Raw genomic sequence first — 20,935 nt, 5'->3', positions numbered from 1 at the left:
ATGGTCTGACTGAGCTTTTGGAGACACAGTGTGACCTTAAGCCATATAAATATACTTCTTTGGTAGAAGCTACTTAAATACTTTTTTTTTGTTAGTAAAAATAAAGTAAAATTAATAAAAAAAATAGGTATTTTACTGATATTTATGATGCTGGTTTTTCCGTCAAATATTTTCTTAAAAGATCTAATTTTTTCAAGGAAAGGTAAAACTTCCTCTAGAACAGAAAAAAATGGAACGTATTGTTGCTTCATGACTTTGTAAATTTTACTTTGTGATTAAAACAAAAAGGTCCGACATTTTTTAAAATTTCCATAAGCAAGGCCACACTGTCTATCAGAAATGTGACCTTTTCCTCCTTTTTATACTCAAATATATTTTTTTTATTTTGGTAGACCTTTATCAACTTTTTATATAAAAAATTTTAAACTTGAAAAGATCTCATAAATTTTTCACGTTTCTCCCTTTATAAACCGCATTCCGGCTCGCTCCGTACTTGCCCCAAAACATTTTGGCCTTTGGCCTCCAGTGGCTGCTACGACTGGCCCTGTTTAAGATGCAGATAATGCTAATTAATTGTATTGATTAGCTCATTATATCATTAGCTGGCAACTGAGCGCGCGTAGCACACAGCACAGAACTTGCCCCAAGCGCCTTTTCAATGCGCCACACACGCTGCGGCTGCTTCTGCTGCTGCTGCTGCCGATGCTGCATCGACTTCCACTAAGACCCCTCGTGCCACCAACAGCAATAATGCCGCATATGTAGGTATATATGTATGTATGGGTTTGTGCCACATACTCGGTGTACTTGCATATAAATAAACTTGTCCAAATTGCTGTTACCGCCCCAGGGCCATGGCCAAAATTGTATGCAACACGGGGGCACACACACAATATTCGGGGGCATTTTGGAGTCTCCGTTTGGGAGACTTGTTTTTTGGATATTTTGGAATGGGCCAAAACATCTTGAAATAAATTTAATTCCTTAAGGATATTCAATCAAGTTGAAGGTTTAAGCATCTTTGTTTCAATTTCATTATTAATCAAATAGAAGAGATTTTTTTAAAAAAGACGGAATTCAGGTGACGAATTTGCCTACAAGGGCTGAGGAAATATTAGTGACGAAAATAGGATATTTAGTTTTTTAAAGACATTTTTCAGCAAATATTAAAATACTAATATGTACAGCGTAGATGTCATTTTTAATAAATGACATTGCATTTGTCACTAGTAAGTATGAGCTCGTCACCTTTCTATAATATATATATATATTTTTTTTAAATATTTCTTAAACCTCTCTAATCATTCTTAAAAGTAAATAAAAAAAAAAAGGAACCAAAAATACTTACCATTTTTTATTTATTTTGTTCTTTGCCTTGCTGACTTTGTCGCATCTGTCAGGTGTTTATTGCCGTCTCTTTCACTGGCCATTTGGTTGCCCTCCCTCCCTCACCGCATCCCGCCCCTCCTCCACTGCCTGGCCATAAAGTTTTTGGCCAAGTTTTTTGGCAACAAGCTGCATGGTCCGCTCGATTCGTTGTCTGTCTTTTTGTCGCCAGCATCGTTAAGGCGTATCCATCATAATATCTATCAGAGAAAGCTAGAAAGAGACAGGCACATCGAGCGAGAAAGAGAGAGAGATGGAGGTCTCTAGGAGAGTCTCATCCGTATAATTCATTTATATTAATACATCCTGCAGAGCAACAGTCAAACTCACTGCAAAAGAGATGCCTGGACTAGAAGAAGAACTATTTCAATTTGTATTGCCAAGTGTCTCTGCATCTATCCATCTTGCTCTAACGCAAGCAGTCTATCTCTTTCTAACTTGAAAAGCTTCAAGTTGAAATTGCTGAACACAGAGACACTATATACAGTGAAAGAAATATGTTAGAATTAATAAAATTTTAATAAAGAGAAAGAATATTCATACCTGGTACTTGAAGAGACTGATTTTTGAAGGTTATTCGAATTAGAATTCTACAATTGTCACCATCATGAATGATCATGATTCTCCAGAAATATAATATTATATTATAGGATAATATTGGAATCTTCTTCATTTGTTTTCTTAAGTACATTTCCGCTTGGACAACCTGGCCAAAAGGTAGGAACTGGGTTGCATCCTTGCGGGCTGGAAAATGCGATGGCACAAGGATGCGGGACAACAGGATGCAGGACGCAGGACGCAGCAGCAGGCAGGACGCCACCTTTTGCAGCTGCTTCCATGTGTTCATGGCGCAAATAATCGCCGTCATCAACAAAAACAAAAACAAGATGCCCGCCCAGGACAGGATCAGGATGAGGATGAGGATGAGGATAAAGATGAGAAGCTGAAGTTGCAGGATGCAACGGCAGGACGGTGGCAACGGTTGAAGATGGAAGTGGGTTAGACCCACCTACTCTCCCAAAAAGATGAGTTGAAAGACGTTGACGCTGACGCCATTAGCACCGAGTTTTGCAGCATCAACGACAAACTTTAAATTGTTGCGTCATTACAATTCGAGTTATCCTTTTTTCAGGGAGGGTAGTGACGGCGGAGGTAGAGGCCGACGATAGTGGGCGTGGCAGTGGGCGTTGAGCAACAGGAAGACACTGGCAGTACGAATATTTGAGCCTTCTCTAATAAAATATACATTTAAATGGTATATATTAATAGTTATACAATTATGTCCACTTTTCTGCGATTTTTAATTTTGTTTTAAGTAAGTGACTCTGCTTTACAGATATTTTATTATATTAAATTTATATATTACTTCTATAAGCATGAATAATCTTTTAAAATGACTCTCGAAAAGAGGCCTCATGTCTTAATAATGATGTGTCTTTTAGTTTTATAATTTTAAATTGGGAAAAGAATTTTTAAAATTTATAAATAGTTTAGAGAAATATGTTTTTATTTAAGGTGATATCTAAGGTAATATACATAAAGAATCTATATAGAAAAGAATCTTCTATAGAATATAGAATTAGAAAGTCGATAACGACTAGAGAGTAGGAGTTAAGGAATAAGTTCTATATCCAGGAGCAACAATCATCCTTGTAATAATTCTTTGATCAATTTCTTTATTTTTTGGTAAAAATATAAAAAAATAACGCGTATAGAAAAGAAAAGAAAAATGTATAAGAAAATGTATAAATTATATAGACATATGATCATAATAAAGTGGGTTAAACAATTATTATTTTAAGTGTATTAAAGTCTCGTATATGTTGCAAATCCTGACTCTTTTTAATTTTTTTGAAGCCGTGTTAAAGGAACCAAACAAGTCCTGTCCCCATTTTTACCAGTGATTGATGTTGCACTTTAAATTTCAGTTGTGTCACTCAACAAACATACATATACACCCACAAACAAAGATATGAAAAACAATTCCCTAATGATCAGGTGCCACAAATGGTTGCAGGTTTCAAAAAGTTGATGGTTTTTATAAAACAATTCCATTTTCATCTTAAATGTGTTTGAAAAAAGGAAATCTTAAAAAAAAAGTTGACTATTTTTGAAAGGTTTTGTGGTATTTTTTAACCTAGTATTTTTCTAGTGTTACCAAACATCAATATTTTCTCAGGAATATAATACCATGAAGTGCGTTTTGGATAAATATAGATTTCTTAATTAAGATTTCTTTAATTCTATATAAATAATTTAGATTTTATAATTTGATTTAAAAATTATAATTTATATTGTATTATAATTTACATTTATATATAGATTTTATAGAAAAAACTAAAATAAAATCAGCCCAAAGGGGAACTAAAAATCGGCCTACAAGGCCCATCATAAAACCCCCATAATATATATTTTTATTGAACATTAAATATATTCATGCCCAAACATACATATAAGATGTACTTACACACACACAATCAGATCTGTCTTGTCATCCTTTCGGCTGCAAGGTCCTTTGTAATGATTTAAATGAACAAATTATAAATTATCCCAATATAATGGGCCCAGGACTCCACGACATTCAGGCAGAACACAAGGAAAATGCCAGCGACTGGAGACCGGACAGAGTCAGGAACTGAAATCAGAAATCAGGAGTTGGGAGTCACGTCCTGGCGCACACACACCACACTACACACACATATATACATATATATATGTATATACATATTACTATATGCATCATATATTATATATTGCGGTGATTGCATCGCAACGACAATTTTGGCTCATTATAAATTTGCCTTAATTTTAATGCAAAATGTTCCTGCCGCATTCTCTCTCCTTCTTTCCCTCTCTCTCTCTTTCCCTCTATAAGGCTATCTCTTTCTTTGTGTGTGTGAGTGTGGCAGTGCCATCTCTCTTTCGGCGTGTATCTGGCACAGTGCCTTACATTTAACTCGAAAACTCCAGCCGACTCCAGCTGGCATTCCAGATACTGATTCTGATGCTGATTCTGATTCAGAACTTCAACTGAACTCAACTCGACTCGAATTGCATTCAACTGCAGTCTGCACTCTGCACTCCTCTGCATCGCTCCCTCTCTTTCTTGGTCTGTGCTACCCGTCTCATTCTATGGCTGTAGGTAATCATGTTGCCGACAGCAGCTTTGTTACCATGAGGTCTGCTGTTTTTTATACCCTTGATGGGAGTTTTTTTTGGTTTGGGGTAGTGGCAGATCATTCATATTATTTTACAAATTTTTAATTAATTAAAAAATATGGAAAAATGCTAAAGAAAAAAAATACTATTAAAAGGATTATGAGTCACACATGACTTGCTCATATTTTTATTGAATACTATATATTTTTAATAAATGAATAGTTTCTTTATAATAATTTAGGTATTTTAGAAAAATAAATAGATAATATTTATACCCGGTACTCGTAGAAAAAAAGGAAAATTGTGCGGGAATTTGAAGAGAAAAGTACCAGGTATGATATAGTTATGTTTTGTACGATAGACATTCTTTTTAAATTGAATTCCTTTAAATTTTTTCAATTAAAAATCTTAAAAACAAATTAATGGCTTAATCTTAAATCAAAATATCTAAGAATTCAAGATACACATTGAATAAAAAGTTTGAAAATCAATATTAGTATGGAAATATGATTAGAATATATTAGTATGATTAGAAAATCATACTTAAATCAATATTAAGTATGGCATACCAAAAATATAGTAATATAGTAATATTTTTGGTATGCTAAATACCTCCATGTAAACCCCATTTTGGGGGTAAATCTATGACTTATGTACATTCTAGGATATCTTTTGACTCGTATCTTTTTCATAGTCCTTGCCCCGCATTGTAATGTTAAATTGTTGCACGACAATGAGCAAGCTGCCGCCAAAAAGGACGAAAAAGGACCAAACAGCAAAAGGAACAAAAGTGTAGCCCTGCGAAGAAATGAAAAGAAAAGAAAGCAGCCGACAAAATGCACATGCCACGTAGTTATGCATATGTCGTTGTACCCTCTGACCCCCAGCTCCTGCCATCACTTCCCTCAACCCATCGACCACGCCTCCTTTATTTTTTTTTTGTTGGCCCACGCCCTTCCCTCCACCCCTTAAAAACGCCCAGTACGTGTGTTCCAGGCAATTCACAAATTGAACGTACGAAATCACATTAGCCCCGACGTCAGTCCCAGAATCAGGCTCAGTTCCAGATCCTGCATGTCCTTTCAGCATCTTCGCTTGTTGCAGCGGCTCCTTGGGGAGATGCTGCCCGCTCCCAGGCTCACTGCCACACCCTCCCGTCACCCGGCTAGTCTATGGCTTCTACCTCACTTCACTTTCCTCTATCTCTGGCTCAAGCTCTAGATGAAAAAGTGCACGTTGGAAATAGATTTGGATTCTATGGATATTTGTTCTAATCTATAAAATATTTAAAGCATAAATAAATTATATAAAAAAAAAACAGAATGAAATAATTACATTTTAGAATTTAATTAGGGAAAAGAACGAACCAGGTACCAGGTAACTTAAAAAATAATTGTTGAAATAAATAAACCTCGAGAAAAGCTTCGTTTTTTGTAAAAACATCCTGAAGCTAGAGCTAGAGTACTTTAAAAAAATGGAAACCATAAGTAACTTAGAAAATAGTTCCAAATATTGTCTCAAAAAAGAATATTTTTATAAAATAGAATTAATAAGAAATAATAATTCTTAAATTTCATAAATTATTTCGTTAAAAATTATTACAAGACTTTAGAATTAAGAAGGCCTTCTGTTTATATTTTTGTTTTGTTTAGTACTCATTTTAAAAATATAATTCTTATTTTATTTTATTCCAATTTATCTATTTTTTTTTTCAAGTGTATTTAAAGGCAATGGACGTACCCGTAGCGGGACTATTTTGGACGAACACGTACGGAGCCAGTGGCATTGGCCAATTGGCCTGGTCTGGTTCGGTTTTGGTTCCGTTTGGTTTGGATCTTGGTCTTGGACTGGGTGTCCTGCATCCTGCACACACACACATACACACACACACACACAAATATATATCCTTTATATGCAGACATCTTGAAGCGACGTGCTGCAGCAAAGTTTGCCTTGTCTATTGATTTGAATTTGAATTTTTTCGCCTAATTGCAAAAAAGTGTGCACAAAGTGAAAAAAATCGGTCAAAAAAGGGAAGAAAATGCTAAAAAGTGGTAAGAAAATTATTTAAAAATTTAATCTGAAAAGATAGTTTAATTCTCCACAAAATAATCAAAATCAACAATGTTGCAAAAACTGAAATCAATAACAAATGTTTGATTATCTGCAACAGGGTTCTACAAATATTTAGCCAAAAAATTGAACATCAATTCTTCAAAATGAAATATTAATAGTTTTTTTTCCGATATATGTATTTATATTTACAATAGCTTGAAGGTCTGGTCTGGACAATAAATGTATATATTTATTTTGTGCATTTTCCAAATGCAAATATTTGCCTCGATGGGTATGGGGATGCGTTTCTACAGAAAATTGTTTTTATGAAACGAAAGCCTAGATAACAATCATACAAAAAATATATATATACTTTTAGTTGGATGAAAAATAATAAGTATTGAATATCTATATATTGATATTTTTAATAGTTTTTTTTTGGCTTGGAATTGATTTCAGAAGTGCTGGCCAAATATAAACAACTTGCCGAGGCGCGCACTTTATTGAAATACGTTCGTACGTATTACGTCTTCCTTGAGTGAAGAAAAAAGAGATGGCTAGATGATAAGTGAAAGAGATGGGAGAATGGTGAATGGCTCATAGGGAGCAACAGGAGTTTCTCAAAAAAATACAAAAAAAAAAAAGAATGTCCGCCCCACGCAACAAGGTAATCAAATGCAATTGAAAATTCATCGCAAAAAAAGTTTATCCTTTGGCTTGTTCCGGGGCTGTTTTTCTCCAGGTTTTTTTCACTTTTTCTCCAGAACCTCACCGTTTCAGGTCCGTTCCACTCATTTTTATTTTTATTTTTTTTTTTTTCATTTTTTTCACTCGTTCGATTTTTCACCCGGTTGCCATTGCAACGAATTTAATCAAAAGTTACAATTCCAATTGTCCGCAAGCGGGTCACTCGTGTTGCGTATTAAAAAAGTTCTACTGCGGTGAGACAGGGATGGGGGAAACACTGCCGAAAGAGATGGCTCTATGCTAGAGAAAGAGATGGCCAGAGATAGAGCATTTCATATCCGTGTTCTATGTAGGCCAAAAAACAAAAAAAAGTGAGCCAAAAAGTTTGCCCGCTTAAATTGCAGCGATTGCAATGAACCGGACGGACAATCAATGCCGATTTTTGCCATATCTCTATCTATCTATCCCCCATCTCCCTCTTTCTCTTTCTCTCTCTTTCCCTCTCTTTCCCTCTCTTTCTTTCACTCTGTACCCCTCTCTTTCATTGGAGCAGGCTGGCTCTTCGAAAGCGAAATGCGTATCAAAAAGTATCGATATTGGATATGTGATAAAATCGAAACATTTTGCGGCCTTTTGTAAGGTTTCGCAACAAATAAAAAAAAAAAACACCAGTGACGAAAAAAATGTTAGAAATCAAAGCGTGTTGTATTGGCGATTTTTATGATGGAAAATTATTCAGACAAATTCACGAGAATTCGTGGATCAAAAATGGTTATGGCTTTGAAACAAAAATCGACTTTTTTGGAAAGCTTTATTAAAAAGTAACTAGTTTTTAATAAAAAAGAGATAGTAGTTATTAAAGTTATATGTATTTGAATTTATTGTTAAATTTAAAACTATTAGACTTTATTAGTCAGAATTAGAAAAAAGCTATTAAAGTTATATTACTAAAACAATCTAGTTTTAATATAAAAAGCTATTTTAAGGTCTTTAAATTAATTAAATATATATATCTTTCATATAAGTTGCTTAAATTTTAAAAACTGTAATTTTTAAATAAAATTTAAAGTAAAATCATAAAAAGTTCAAAGCTTAAACCCATTTTCTGTAAGTGTATAGTTGTCAGCACTCTTTCGGTCTTTCTCCTTGAATGCTGGCTGTTGGTATTCTTCCTGCCACTGCCCCCTTAAATCCTTTAGGACGCACCCCCTTCCCCACCACCTAAAATCCCACCCCCTTTGCTGTCCATCACAAATCGCCTCCGTCACCTCCCCCTCGCTACACCCGAATGTGTGGCAGAAACAAAACCAGAACCATGCCACCCGCCCCAAGGCAGATGTGGCAGCTCCAAAGTCGCCGCCCAGAATGTCGATAATGATGGTCCAGACGAACAATCAATTAACGCACATCCAGCCATCAAGGTTGCTGACCAGAAAAAAGGGGCAACTGGCTGCTGTTGGCTGCAGGGGGCGTGCCCGGATGTCGTTGACAGCCAGGAAGGAAAGGGCTAACAACCGAAGAGAAGGCCCAGAAGACAGAACCTGATTTTCGGAGATACTTTAAAAAAAAAAAAAAGAACATAGCTCGTTTCAAAATTAAACTTGAAATTTATTTGCCAATCCATTCGTTATATAATTTTTAAATCGAAAATATTTAAAATATAAATTTGGATATTATTAATGGAAATTATTTGGAAGTCATTGAGTTTGGATTTCCCTTTTTTCGTAGCTGGCATTTGCAGCTACTCTCTGGACTTGCCTGTCTCAAATATTCAGACTCTGACTCCCAGCGATGATGACTGACGATCCTGGCGGACAATGGGAAACTACTGCTCACCGTGGTGAGACTAGTATTACGGCTCAGTTCGCCGACACATACGGGATCCCACGTACCAATGGCCTCCGCCAGCAAGGAGCTGGTGTCCTCCTCCAGGACCATCTTGGATGTGCTGGCAGCATCCTCCTCCTTCTCCATCTCCTTCTCCAATCCCCGTTCGAGATCGAAATCAAAGCCCGGCGGCTGTATCTGTTTGTCGACACTCATTTTTCCCGAACTTTTCTTCACCTTCGACACTGCACACTTCTAGTCTCTTCTCTTTGAAACTAAGGGTATTCGTATTCTATCTACTTTTACCTATAAAAATTTTTCAAACTGTGTTTGTTTGGTTGGGAATCTGGAGGGCGGGCGGAACGGCAGAGGATAGAGCTTACTTTGAAATTTTAATGAGAAATAATCTCTCCGAAAGTCCAGTTCTCAGATAGGGATTTGATGAATGTTTCTAGGGTTACTTTGTTATGAAACAAAGGTAAATGGTATTTGTTGGTGATTCTTAGGATTTTCTGAACCCTAACCTGGAGTTTTTTCCCTAAAAATATTAACAACGTATTCGTTTTTATTTCAATTTCGAATTTGTTGATTTTAGAAGGCCTTAGTCAGTGTTTTACCAAAGGGAGGAAGTGAATGTCTCTAGCTAGACATTTTATATAAAAAAAATTGAAGTAAGCAAAAATTAATAAAAATAAGGCAATAAAATTTATAAACTTAGTAAACGCAACAGCTCAGTAACAACTTGTAATAGTATATGCATATTTTAATATTTATATTTATAATTAAATGCATTATTAATATATATACTGTTAAGTCAATTACTTAACAAACATCATCAAGCTTCAAGCTTAAACAAATGCGTCATTTTAGTCTATAAAAAAAGCAATCTATATGTGGGTATATTTCCCTTATCTGTAATAAACATCGACATACGTACGTATTCTGTCTGCCGAATATTTTGAACATTTTTATGAGGTGACTTTTTATAATATTAGAATATTTATCTCTTAACTATATAGAATCGGGTCGAATCGAATGAATCGGAAAGTTTCCGATTCAGATGGGAAAGACCTTGGAAGTTTAGTAAATTTTGAATATATAACCACTTTAATCTCTAACCTATGCAGAGAAAAGTTTTATTCGATAGTAGAATCTATTATAGGTCTTAAAGATTCTATTTTTAGTTATAGAATCTTCTAAGAAAAATAAATACATCCGATATAATTATTTTTTTGTTATATATACAAGCAACGAAAAGATTTTATGTATTAGTTTATAACAATACTATTATTATGGTAATTATGATATTATAATTCTTGAGAATAATGTGCCTAAGTCGTTATTTAAAAAGTACTTTCCATTTCGGTTTTACCTATAATAATTTATGATTTATTAAATAATGTACACACTTGTTTAAGTTATAACTGAGCTGTTACAGATCTAGAGAGGAAGAATATAAACAAGTGTTTGTTGCTAATCACCTCTCTCTAATCTCCAATAACCTTTGACATCACCTTTGACAAGTTCTGTCTGTGAAATTTTTTGGCTTTTCTATATGTAAGGGTATATTCCAATTTCCAAGCTTGAAACTAAAGCTCAAGCTCATGGGCGAGGATGGCTATAAAAAGCCGGAGCTTCAAGACTCGCAGCATCAGTTGAAATATTCCCAGAGATTCTTTCAGTAGAACCTTCAGTTCAATACAAAAAATACAAGATGATCTTCCCAGTGGCCCTCCTTGGTGCCTTTATCCTCCTTCCTGTCACCCTGGGATCGGAAGAAGTAAGTAATAGACTCTTTGAGTGTTTTATTTTGAAAAGTAATTAAAATTCAAACGTAAAACTATACTTCGAGTAGTGCCACAAAAATGATACTCAGCTCTTAAAGTGCCACACAGACTTGCAGAACGAGCGTCTCGAAAAATATGCCAAGATATCAAAATGGCAACAGGATTATTCCGAATTGCTGAGACAACTTATGGATGAGAAAGATAAATATGCAGAGTTGCATTCGAAGCAGCAGGAAGTTGACAATCTAAAAGCTTTAATACATCAACAAAGTGAAGAAATAGAACTTCTAAAAGATCATATTAGGGAACTAAAAGAAAAAAGTGAACTTGCAACGTTGACAAATAAACTCAGCACAGACATTGACAAATTTGGAGAAATAGTTAAAGCTGAAGGAGTCTTAACAAATCAACAGGCTCATATAAATAATCAGACGACGCCGAAAACAGAAACCATAGGTAAGTCGCGGACCCCAATCATTTGAAAAATAAAACATCGAATTTTTCAGATTTTCCAGATTCTTGTCCACGAAGCCAAAATGAAACCAGAGTCATTCGCGAAATCAAACTACCAGGCTCAGACCCGTTTAAAGTGCTTTGTTATTCAAATTCGAATTTAGGATCTAGATGGATGAATGTTTATGCAAAAGAATTTATTTCACGAAAATTTAACGGCACGTATGAGGATTTTGAAAGTGGATTCGGCGATATTAATACTTACTTTGAATTCTTTATTGGACTCAATCAATTGCACCGTCTGACCAGTGGAAAGCCTTATGAAGTGCTTTTATTGACCAATGGAAATGAAAAAAGATGTGACAATTTTGTTGTAGGCGATCGAACCGAAGGCTACAAAGTAAAAACTATTAGCAATTGTACTGGAGACGCCTGGCTGGCCCCTAAGCTGGGTTCCAAATTTTCGACCTTCGATCGAGACGAGGATGGAGTTCCTGATCATAATGTGGCGAAGGAATTGGGCTATGGCTGGTGGTTCGATCCTGACATGAGGTGTGTATATTCCAATTTTGTTTTTTCTTTCGTTTCATCTCCAACTGAAAATTTTAAAATAACTAACATGAAATAATTGTTTTTATTCCATTTTATAGTACTTTAAACGTCGAATTTCATTACTTAATCATGTTCATCCGAAGAAGAGATTGACGACAAAAAACAGCATTTCAAAACGGCCTCAGAAAGTGAATTATTTTTGAAAAGAATACAGGATATATATATGCACTAGAATGTAATTATTATTATTTTCTTAAATATAGTTACACGATTATTTGATAAACTGCTATTTGACAAAAACTTCCAAATAAAATATGTTACGATTAATCGAAAGCAATTATTTTTACTGGAGCGTCGGAAACCAAAATATTGAATTTCAGACATTTCAGGCTTAGCCAAGACTTAAAAATACTTAGCCGCTGGATAATGATTTCCTTTGGACGTTGACCAAATTTAAGAAACAATAACTGTTTTGTGGCAGTAAAGTTATAACAAAAATAATCGGTTTATTATTATTATTACAACTAAATTACTAATTACTAAAATTGGTAAGTTCTTCATATAACAATTTTTAAAGAATTCATCTTAACATCTTTTTTTTTTTACCCACATAGCTATAAGATATACTCCACAGATTCCGGTCATACTATGCACTTGTACATATACAGTGTGCCTGTATATTTCATTATTTTATCCTTATGAAATAAGGATATTTTTTAAAATTTTAAATTAAAAAAGAAAATAAATACCAAGCTCATTCTCTTAATTTATTTTACTTTAATTATAACAAAGATGTGTTCTACTATAAATTGTTTGTATCTAATTCTTAAATCTTCAATTTTGTATTACCCGAACGGCCCCGAACACCTCATCTCTGACGAAATTGAAGGTAAATTAAGTTTGCTCTCCCACACATTCGACGTTTGAACTCGATTGACGCTTTTCGTTTGCATTTTGCTTCTATTTTTTTTTTCTGGCAGATGGGGGCATGGAGAGGAGGGCCTCAAAAACGAAATTGCTATTTACAAACAATTTTACATATTTACGCGGCAACTGTTGACATTTTGCTATAAATTCACCCAAGCCTGGTCTACCTCACGCTCTGTCTGCCAGAGCCAGAACCAAAGGCCAGAGCAAACACTGCTTCTACTAACACAAAAATTGTAAGAAACAAAATTAAAGGAAAAAAAATAAAATTAAAATGTAACAAAAAAATAATTTAGTTATAAATTGAAAAAAAAAAATTATGAGTTAAAAAAAGAGAACTAACTAACTAGCATTTTTTAGGGCATACATATACTATTATTTACAGACTTTTGAGTATTTATTTTATTCTCATTCAAAAGAGAAAAGATTTAACATAAAAAATAATAAGATTCATATTATTATTTAAACTAGAGTATAACAAAATTTCAAGGCTTGCAATATGTACATATGTAATCGCATAAAATTGTTAAGTCTTATATTAAAAATTTTACAAAATTAGCAAAAGATTATTATTTTTTTAAAATTCAAACCACACATAATATTCAAAAAAAAATGATTCAATACAGCCCCAAAAAATTGCCTAATTTGTATTTTTTTTTTTTCAGTGCATTTGAAAGTTGCAATGAAAAAAAAGTGGCCCAAACTGACTGATGGCTGACTAGATGGATGGCTCGGATGGGTCGACGTAGGAGCTGTTGCTTTTGCTGGACGCTTATTGTTAGATGGATGGATGGATGATGTGTAGCTGTTGCTCCTGCCACTCCATCCCTCCGCACCCCAATACCCCCCTTTCCCCCACTGACTTATAGTCTCCTACCATCCTCCTACTTTTTCGAGTGCAGTATGTGTTGTTGCAATATATCTGGTATCTGGCGGTGGAAAGTCCACGGCCAGGGACAGAGAAGCCAGATAGAGTTGATGATTTGTGGCGCAAAATGCGAAACTGACAGCGCGCTTCCGCTTAAAGGAAATTGAAATCCTTCTTTGCACAAAATTGTTGACGTATTTACACATACACGCACACACACTCACACACACATACAGATACGGACAGAAACACAAGCACACATATGAACAAAACATGTCCTTTTCCATACATTTGTATTTATATCTTTGATTTTTTTTTCGGCCGGTGAGCATTTGAACTTTTCTCTTATTTATTTGTTTAAATAAAATAATTTAAATTTTAAAAAATTAACTTGGAAAAATAAGTGTGTTTAAATAATTATTTTTATAAATATATTTGTAAATTAATGACATTATTAAAAAAAAGGATAGTATTTAATTGTCTTTCATTAAAAAAAGGTTTTACTCAAGATGAAATTTTAGAACTTTAGAAAGTCAAAACTTTACTTTCTTCGAAGAAGAGTAAAAATGGCAAGTTATTACAATATAATTTTACACAAAAACGTTTACAAAATAAAATTTTTTTCATTCTATAAATTAACTTTTATAATACAAGTTTTGAAACCAATATTTAGTAAGATTCTATATAAAATAATCATACAAAAATAAAACCCTATATATTTTTAAACACTTTCCTTACAAAAATCCATCAAAGTTCTTTAAAGTAGTACTGTGTGCGAAAAATATTCAAATTTTCTGTTCAACTGTCAACTCATTGCCAGTCAAATATAATGAAATGAGATATTTTTTTTAAGGGATGCTCTCCTGCAGGAGAGGCAGGAGGTGGGTATGAAAATGAAGGAAACTTTACTTCCGCCGGACATATGCTGATTATTTGGCCCGATGTTGCCACCGACGATTCGTGCCGCATTGCTGGCCACTCTCATTAGGCCAACAGCTGCAGCAACAATTGCAACTGCAACTGCAGCTGGTGCAACAACAACTGTAACTTTATCTGCAACTGCAGCTCAAAAACACTAAAGAAAAACGTACAGCTTTTTTTTATAAAAGTTTTAAATACAAAAAAACTCATGGAAGAGTAATTTAACTCTTCTTGTTGTACGTGTAAAATATATAATATTTTTTAATTACCCGTTTTTTTCAGTGCCTGAATGGAGTTCAAGAGCATCAATGTGCAAGTAAGTGAGTGGCAAGCCGAGTTGCCACCACAAATGTGCGTCCAGCGATGAAAATGAAAAACTGAAGGATGCAATGTTAAAAACCAAAAATCCAAATATTTTCTTTTCAGATGTAACGTTTTATGGATACCCTATATTGTTTTAAAAATTTATATTAATTAAAATAAAACTTTAAAGACCGTTAATATGTTAACTAAGTCAACTATTATAAAACCAAATGATACAGTTTCGAAATAAGAACTTATTGGCAATCGAGTTTTTGCTGTTTGAAAACTAACTAGTGTTGGAAAACGATTTATGACACAAAACTGATAAACTTTGTTAAACGATATCTGAAATATCGCTATAAATTAAATAATAAAAATTATTTTTAAAATTTTCAAATATTAATCCAAACTTAACAAAACGACTCTTATTCCCAAAAACCCCACAAAACCAAGAAAAACTTTACATTTTCAGTGACATTTGTGACCCCTCTTGTCAAAAAGCAAAGGGCGGTGGGCGGTAGATGGCCTGCAGCGGCGACCCACTGAAAGGGGGAGGAGGACACTCCATATACTAGTGTCATACAGGGTCACCTAATTGGTTGCCTGGCATTCCACTGATCGAGGGAAGAGAAGAGAGCTAGCTCCAAAAATTGGGGAAAGGGCGAGAATATATGACAATCAACGAATGACCAGCGGCTTACCTTTTTCTCTCTGTGTATGTTTTGTGTGTGTGTGTGTGTGCGGTTGTCATCATCAACGGTTCGTCTCACGTTTGCGGTGTTTGTTTGTCTGCCTAAGTCCTCAAACCCTTGTGCCCCCCAATCCCTCTTAAAGTCCCCTTTTTTGCACGGCCCTGCCCTCACTTGACCAACTCCCCAAGCTTCCACTCCCCCTTGGTCCCACATTCCGGCCAATCCAACCCTTTTTCCCCGTTTTCCCTTTGCCTCTGGCTACCTTTACAGAAATGCATTCGAATTTTGACAGTTCTTATAAGCACTGAGAGAAATGAGTGACAATTTGCAAGGAGGGATTTAAAGTTAATATCATAAAAAGCTTAACAAAAGTATTTTTAGTAGCTTTTAGTATTTTTGGTTTAGATTTTATTTAAATATTTTTTTTATTAAGTCTTTTTTTATTTTTGTTTGTTATAATATTTTATTCATTATTTTCTTTTATTAAAATACCTTTAACTTAAAATTTTAAATTAAAAAAAGAAAATATTCAAATTAAATAAATACAGCATAGTTAGGATATTTTTGTAAATTAAAAAGCATACAAAAATACTTGGAAAGTTAGAGCTTTACTAATTCTTAAATAAATTGTAGTTCTATGGTTAATATTTTCTAATCTTTATAAAATAAAACCAACATTTCAAATATATGAATGAGTTCCCTATTATTATGTATTAAATTTAGTTCCCTATTCTCTACCCTATTAATAAACAATTATACATTTGGTTCAGTGTAAAATAGAGCACCGAGATGTTTGAAAGTAGGCGAATAGGCTGCCCGGACAGACGTCATTCGACTGTAACTAAACATTTTTGTTCTGCCTTGTCTCGGCTTGCTAAGCTCCTTTCAAACAAGACTCCCCCCTAGATGAACCCAGCCATCACCCTGCCTCCTGCCTCCATGCTTTTTTCTTTTGCAATCTAACTACTTTCCTCCCTTGCCAACATCCTGCTGCCTTTGGCGGTGCCAATTGCAATGGAGTTCAATTAGAATTTGTCAGTGGTTGACCTAAACCTGATCCTGAACCAAAAAAAATACAATACAAAATGGTTTCAAAACAAAATACAACACTCTATGATAAAAAAAATAATAAAATAAATAAAAATAAAAGCAAAGAAGAGGAAAACATAGCGAAATTCAAATCTTAAATATATAAAAAAGCTATATAGAAAAGTGCATTGCTTTTGTGATTTAATTGTGTTATAGTGTTTTGGTTTGTTTTATTTATTCTTTATTTAATAATTATTTTGAATAAATTTTAATAAGTTTATGTTAAATAATATATAATTATATATAATAGAATATTTTGAGGCTTAAACATACATTTATTTTACTCTTTGTTTTTTTTTCCAAGATGATGTTAGGACAATTTTCTCATTTTTTCTTCCGAATTTATTTCTAACTTTCCACCTTAACAAGTAACATTTAAGAAACCTTTTTAGAAAAGTTAGCTTTGTTGCATACCATTTTTAAAAACTTATTTTTTAAAGATAAAAGAAATCACATTTTATTTAAGACCATATACCCCATAAAGCCCATATTGGTTATTTTTCTGTGGCATTTGTAGACAGGTATTAAGAACCATATCGAAAAATAGTTATAACCCCCCGTCAGCCATAAAAATCCCAAAAAGGAAGATATGCCAGAGAGGGAGGGAGGACGGTAATGGGTTGTTGTATCCTGTTGTATCCTCGGGTATTCGAATAGGCTTTGAAGGTTCATTGGGTTTGGGGCTTGACTCTTGCTTTGATTTGGTCTTGCTTTGGTTTGGTTTTTACCATTTTGACCATTTTGCCATTTGGCCATTGAGCTTTTGCGGTGGTTTTGGCCAATGCAACAGCAAAAATATGAAATGCATTGGTCTAATGTTAGTGCTATCCTCGCCCGCCCCTTCTCCTGCCCCAGCCCCCGCAGGATATCCATCTCTATATCCCCATATCTATCTTTTTTCCCGTTGTCCTTCGTTTTATCTGAACTCTTTGCACCTTAACCGCAGTTTACTGTGGCTCCGATGCAACCATCTAGTCATCGATGGTCATTCATCTAACTGCTATCTTCTTCCACCCTTCCCCCCTTGGTATCGCTCTCTCCCCCTTGGAACAAAAAAAAAAAAAAAAAAAAATAGAAAACATCTACCCCTAAAATGGGAGGGATGATGGCATCCTGGCGGTGATGGTCATAAGGACCATTCTAATCCACTTTGTTGAAAATACACCGGTGCATATTGAAGAGCTTGAAAGCATTCCAGGCGTTCAGAGGTGTCCGTTGATCGGGGTTTTAAATACAAAATAAATATAATAAATATAAGAAATAAGATATTACATGTTATGAACATAAAAGTTTCATTCAAATTAAAAAGTTCATTCAATAAAAAAATATTACATTTTTAACAATTATAATCTATATTAAATTATACGATTCAAAGATAAGTTCATAATAACCCTTAATACTATAATTCCATCGCTTAAATATCCATTAATATACATTTCTATAAAAAAAATTCCTCACAAATTCCATTTAAATTCTCAAAAACACAAAAAATACTAAACCAAAAATTGAAAATAATTTAAAATTTAAAATAAAATTAATTGTTTAATATTTATACAACTTGGTGTTAAGGAAAATAGGAAAAATACTTATGTTTAATAGTTTTGGAGCTAAAAAACGCATCAATTATAGATCTATATATTCTTTACTTGTTTTAACTTCAAAGCTCCTAAACAAATAACATTTATAATTTAAATGTAATTCAAAAATTTAAAATCTTAAAATTTAAACTCTTTATTCAAATGTTCTTAAAACACTTGCTATTATATTCCTACTGTTTGTTGTTAAAAATATTTCTGCTGCTAAAAATATGTCCCAAAAAATATTTCTTTTAATCTGATGGCTTAAGGACCCCCTTGGGCGACACCCCTGTATTTTTTTTTTTTTGCAGGGAGTTGAAAACAAAGAGAGCGAAAGGACTCCGAGCTGAGCTGCGTTTTAAGTTTAGCGCGATGGCGAGGCATGGTCAGGATTTTAAAGGGGTTTCCCAGCCCCTCCCCAGAGGGAAGGAAAAAAATGGGGGCTGGGTAGTGGCTTAAAGGCTCGTCCTGTGCATATCGATTTGATGTGATTTTCATTAAAAACTCAGCACAGGTAGCAACAAAACAAAGTGCGCAAAAATGTAGAAAAAAATGAAAGCAAATCCTGAAAGCCACGCAATGCACAAAAAAGGAGTGGGTCTTCCTGGCTTAATAAAAATGTGGGGCGGTGGAAGTTATGGCTGAGATTTAATGATACTCACTAAAGGAGTGGAAAAAAAATACAAATACATTTAATTAATACAAAAATGTTAAAACATTTATCTTAAAGTTTAAAGAAAAGAAAGCGGAAACATCTGGGACTTGGGATTCAGGATATGAAGGATTTAAATTGCCATTGACTTGGTATATCCTACGTGAGCAGTCAAACTTTTGGCCCCAAAAAACCAAAAAACAACGGGAATAGAAATTAAAAACAAACAAACAAATCGATTATTAGCAAGGATACACCAAAAAAAAGGGTTCGACATCTTTGATGGGAGATTTCTTTTCGTTTTTTTTCAGTTTTTTTTTTTGCATTTTGTTTGTTGTTTTCAAAAGTCCGATTCTTGGACTTTGGGACATAAAGTGTCACTTGAGTGGGAGTGAAGTAGAAGGAAGGGGGGGGGGGGGGGGGGGGGGCAGCTGGGAAATCTGTTTTCCGTTCGATATTTTCACGCATGATTTATGACCCCGTTAACAAGTAAAAGTCTCAACGTGCAGCAGCCGAAGCAGCAGCAGCAGTGGCAGCAACATCCGACCGGGCAGAGGCCGTTCCTACAACTTGAAAAATGAATTTTTCGTTAGCCACCACCACCGCCCACTCCCACCTTACTCCACCACTCAGTCGGCCTCCATAAAGTGGCAACGTGGCACGTAGAAATTCGGTGCGAATGGGACAGGACAATGGGACAGGACAGGACAGAAGTACAGGGGACAGGACAATGCCAGCAGGAGGACAGCTGAGAAAAACAGGAACAGGCCGCATAAAGTTGCCGAAATGAAGCTTAATTTAAAGACAAACATTTGTGCAAAACAGCGACAACGACAAGGGTTTCCACGGCAGGCCGAGAATGAAAATGCTGAAAATGGGGAAAACGTGAAGGAAAATGACAAAGCTTAGAGGGCCACTTAAAAAGCCAACCAACAAAAAAAAAAAAAACAATCCCAAAGGAAACTACTTTAAAAGACCGCACAATTAGCAGTTGGTGCTAAAAAAAATTATTTAATTACTTAGAAAAATGTAACGGGGAAAAGTTTTTATTGCAAGTCTAATAAGTTTTTAGTTTTAAAGTCTTTTTATATTTCGTTTCTATTTATTTGCACAAAGACATTTAAAAATGAGCATTAATTATAGTGTTGGTCACACTTTCTTTTCACACTTGGTTACACTCGCCCTTCAAGCTTGATCTTTTCATCTTTTATAAATATATTCGAATATTGATAGTACTTGATGGTCCTTTATACATACTTAATAAAAACAAAAACAAAATTAAAACAAAAACTTACTCGATTTTTGAAACCTTTTTATTTATTATATAATCGCACTGATAACTAGAAGCTGTTTTCAAATTAAATGTCATTTAGTAAATTGCAATAAATCTAGTATTAAAAAAAAATTCAAGTAGTATTAAAAAATTCTCTCAGTGTAAGCTTTTGACGTGCGTGTATTTTAGAGCTGGATGCTGGATGTCTCTTAAAAAAACGCCAACAAAAGAAAAAAAGTCTTACCACTTTATGGTTTCCTTGGCCAAGGCCAACATTTTGTTTTCAAGACTTTTCCCCAAAATATCAAAACAAAAAAAAAAATACGGGAAAAAGTAGAGAAAAGGGCCAAGGGAGCAGTCGCTTTATGAATTTTACATATGTTTCCCAAAGAACAAACAAAAAAAAAATACAAAAACTAAAAACTGAAACTGAAACCAAAATGAAATAAACATTAGAAAAGAAAAGGAAAACCCACGCGCGGAAATCCATACAAATCAGAAAAGTAAAAGGAATAACAACAAAAACTTAGCAGGTGTGCCCCAAAAATCTAACGGTTCTTCTGCGTGTTTTCCTCCTAGAGGGGAGAAGTGGAAAAAGGGGCTGGTGGCAGGAAGGTCGGGATAAGCGACTCCCCGGCACTGTCATCAATCATCACAACTCGCGCCCACGCAGGAAAACCCGGTGAGGAAAATTCGCAAGAGGAAAAGCGGAAAAGTAATGGTAAGG

The 20,935-nt window shown here is 34.4% G+C and overlaps 3 protein-coding genes across 4 annotated transcripts; 2 read left to right on the top strand and 1 right to left on the bottom strand.

Annotated features, from left to right (window-relative positions):
- Window positions 1-2,153: 2,153 nt before the first annotated feature.
- On the top strand, window positions 2,154-2,479 carry LOC122321902 (uncharacterized). Its single transcript, XM_043212960.1, is given in 2 exon segments — window positions 2,154-2,288; window positions 2,339-2,479. Coding segments are annotated over 2 exon segments (276 nt in total).
- Window positions 2,480-8,874: 6,395 nt separating this feature from the next.
- On the bottom strand, window positions 8,875-9,607 carry LOC108133998 (uncharacterized). 2 transcript variants are annotated; one of them, XM_070283148.1, is made up of 2 exons: window positions 9,498-9,607; window positions 8,875-9,438 (listed from the first exon to the last, which is right to left on the bottom strand). In XM_070283148.1, exon 2 carries the CDS (start codon window positions 9,328-9,330, stop codon window positions 8,974-8,976), a length of 357 nt encoding a protein of 118 aa, XP_070139249.1. In that variant the 5' UTR covers window positions 9,331-9,438; window positions 9,498-9,607; the 3' UTR covers window positions 8,875-8,973. The 2 variants fall into 2 exon arrangements, with proteins under 2 accessions (XP_070139249.1, XP_070139250.1); XM_070283149.1 differs by having other exon boundaries at window positions 8,875-9,420; window positions 9,498-9,580.
- A 1,174-nt stretch (window positions 9,608-10,781) lies between these two features.
- On the top strand, window positions 10,782-12,149 carry LOC108133997 (angiopoietin-4-like). Its single transcript, XM_017254141.3, has 4 exons — window positions 10,782-10,894; window positions 10,970-11,357; window positions 11,408-11,906; window positions 12,005-12,149. Exons 1-4 carry the CDS (start codon window positions 10,829-10,831, stop codon window positions 12,057-12,059), a joined length of 1,008 nt encoding a protein of 335 aa, XP_017109630.2. The 5' UTR covers window positions 10,782-10,828; the 3' UTR covers window positions 12,060-12,149.
- The last annotated feature ends 8,786 nt before the right edge of the window (window positions 12,150-20,935 follow it).

Source organism: Drosophila bipectinata, chromosome XR, assembly GCF_030179905.1.
Source record: "Drosophila bipectinata strain 14024-0381.07 chromosome XR, DbipHiC1v2, whole genome shotgun sequence".
NCBI classification, from domain to species: Eukaryota; Metazoa; Arthropoda; class Insecta; order Diptera; family Drosophilidae; genus Drosophila; species Drosophila bipectinata.
The sequence above is the reverse complement of the archived record's forward strand: the minus strand, read 5'-3'. Positions and strand labels throughout refer to the sequence as shown.

Bases quoted from the DNA above. Each gene is read 5' to 3' on its own strand.
- LOC108133998 (XM_070283148.1), bottom strand. From the start codon at position 9,330: ATGAGTGTCGACAAACAGATACAGCCGCCGGGCTTTGATTTCGATCTC.
- LOC108133997 (XM_017254141.3), top strand. From the start codon at position 10,829: ATGATCTTCCCAGTGGCCCTCCTTGGTGCCTTTATCCTCCTTCCTGTC. The intron at 10,895-10,969 runs GTAAGTAATAGA...TACTTCGAGTAG, and splicing joins TCACCCTGGGATCGGAAGAA to TGCCACAAAAATGATACTCA. The intron at 11,907-12,004 runs GTGTGTATATTC...TCCATTTTATAG, and splicing joins TGGTTCGATCCTGACATGAG to TACTTTAAACGTCGAATTTC.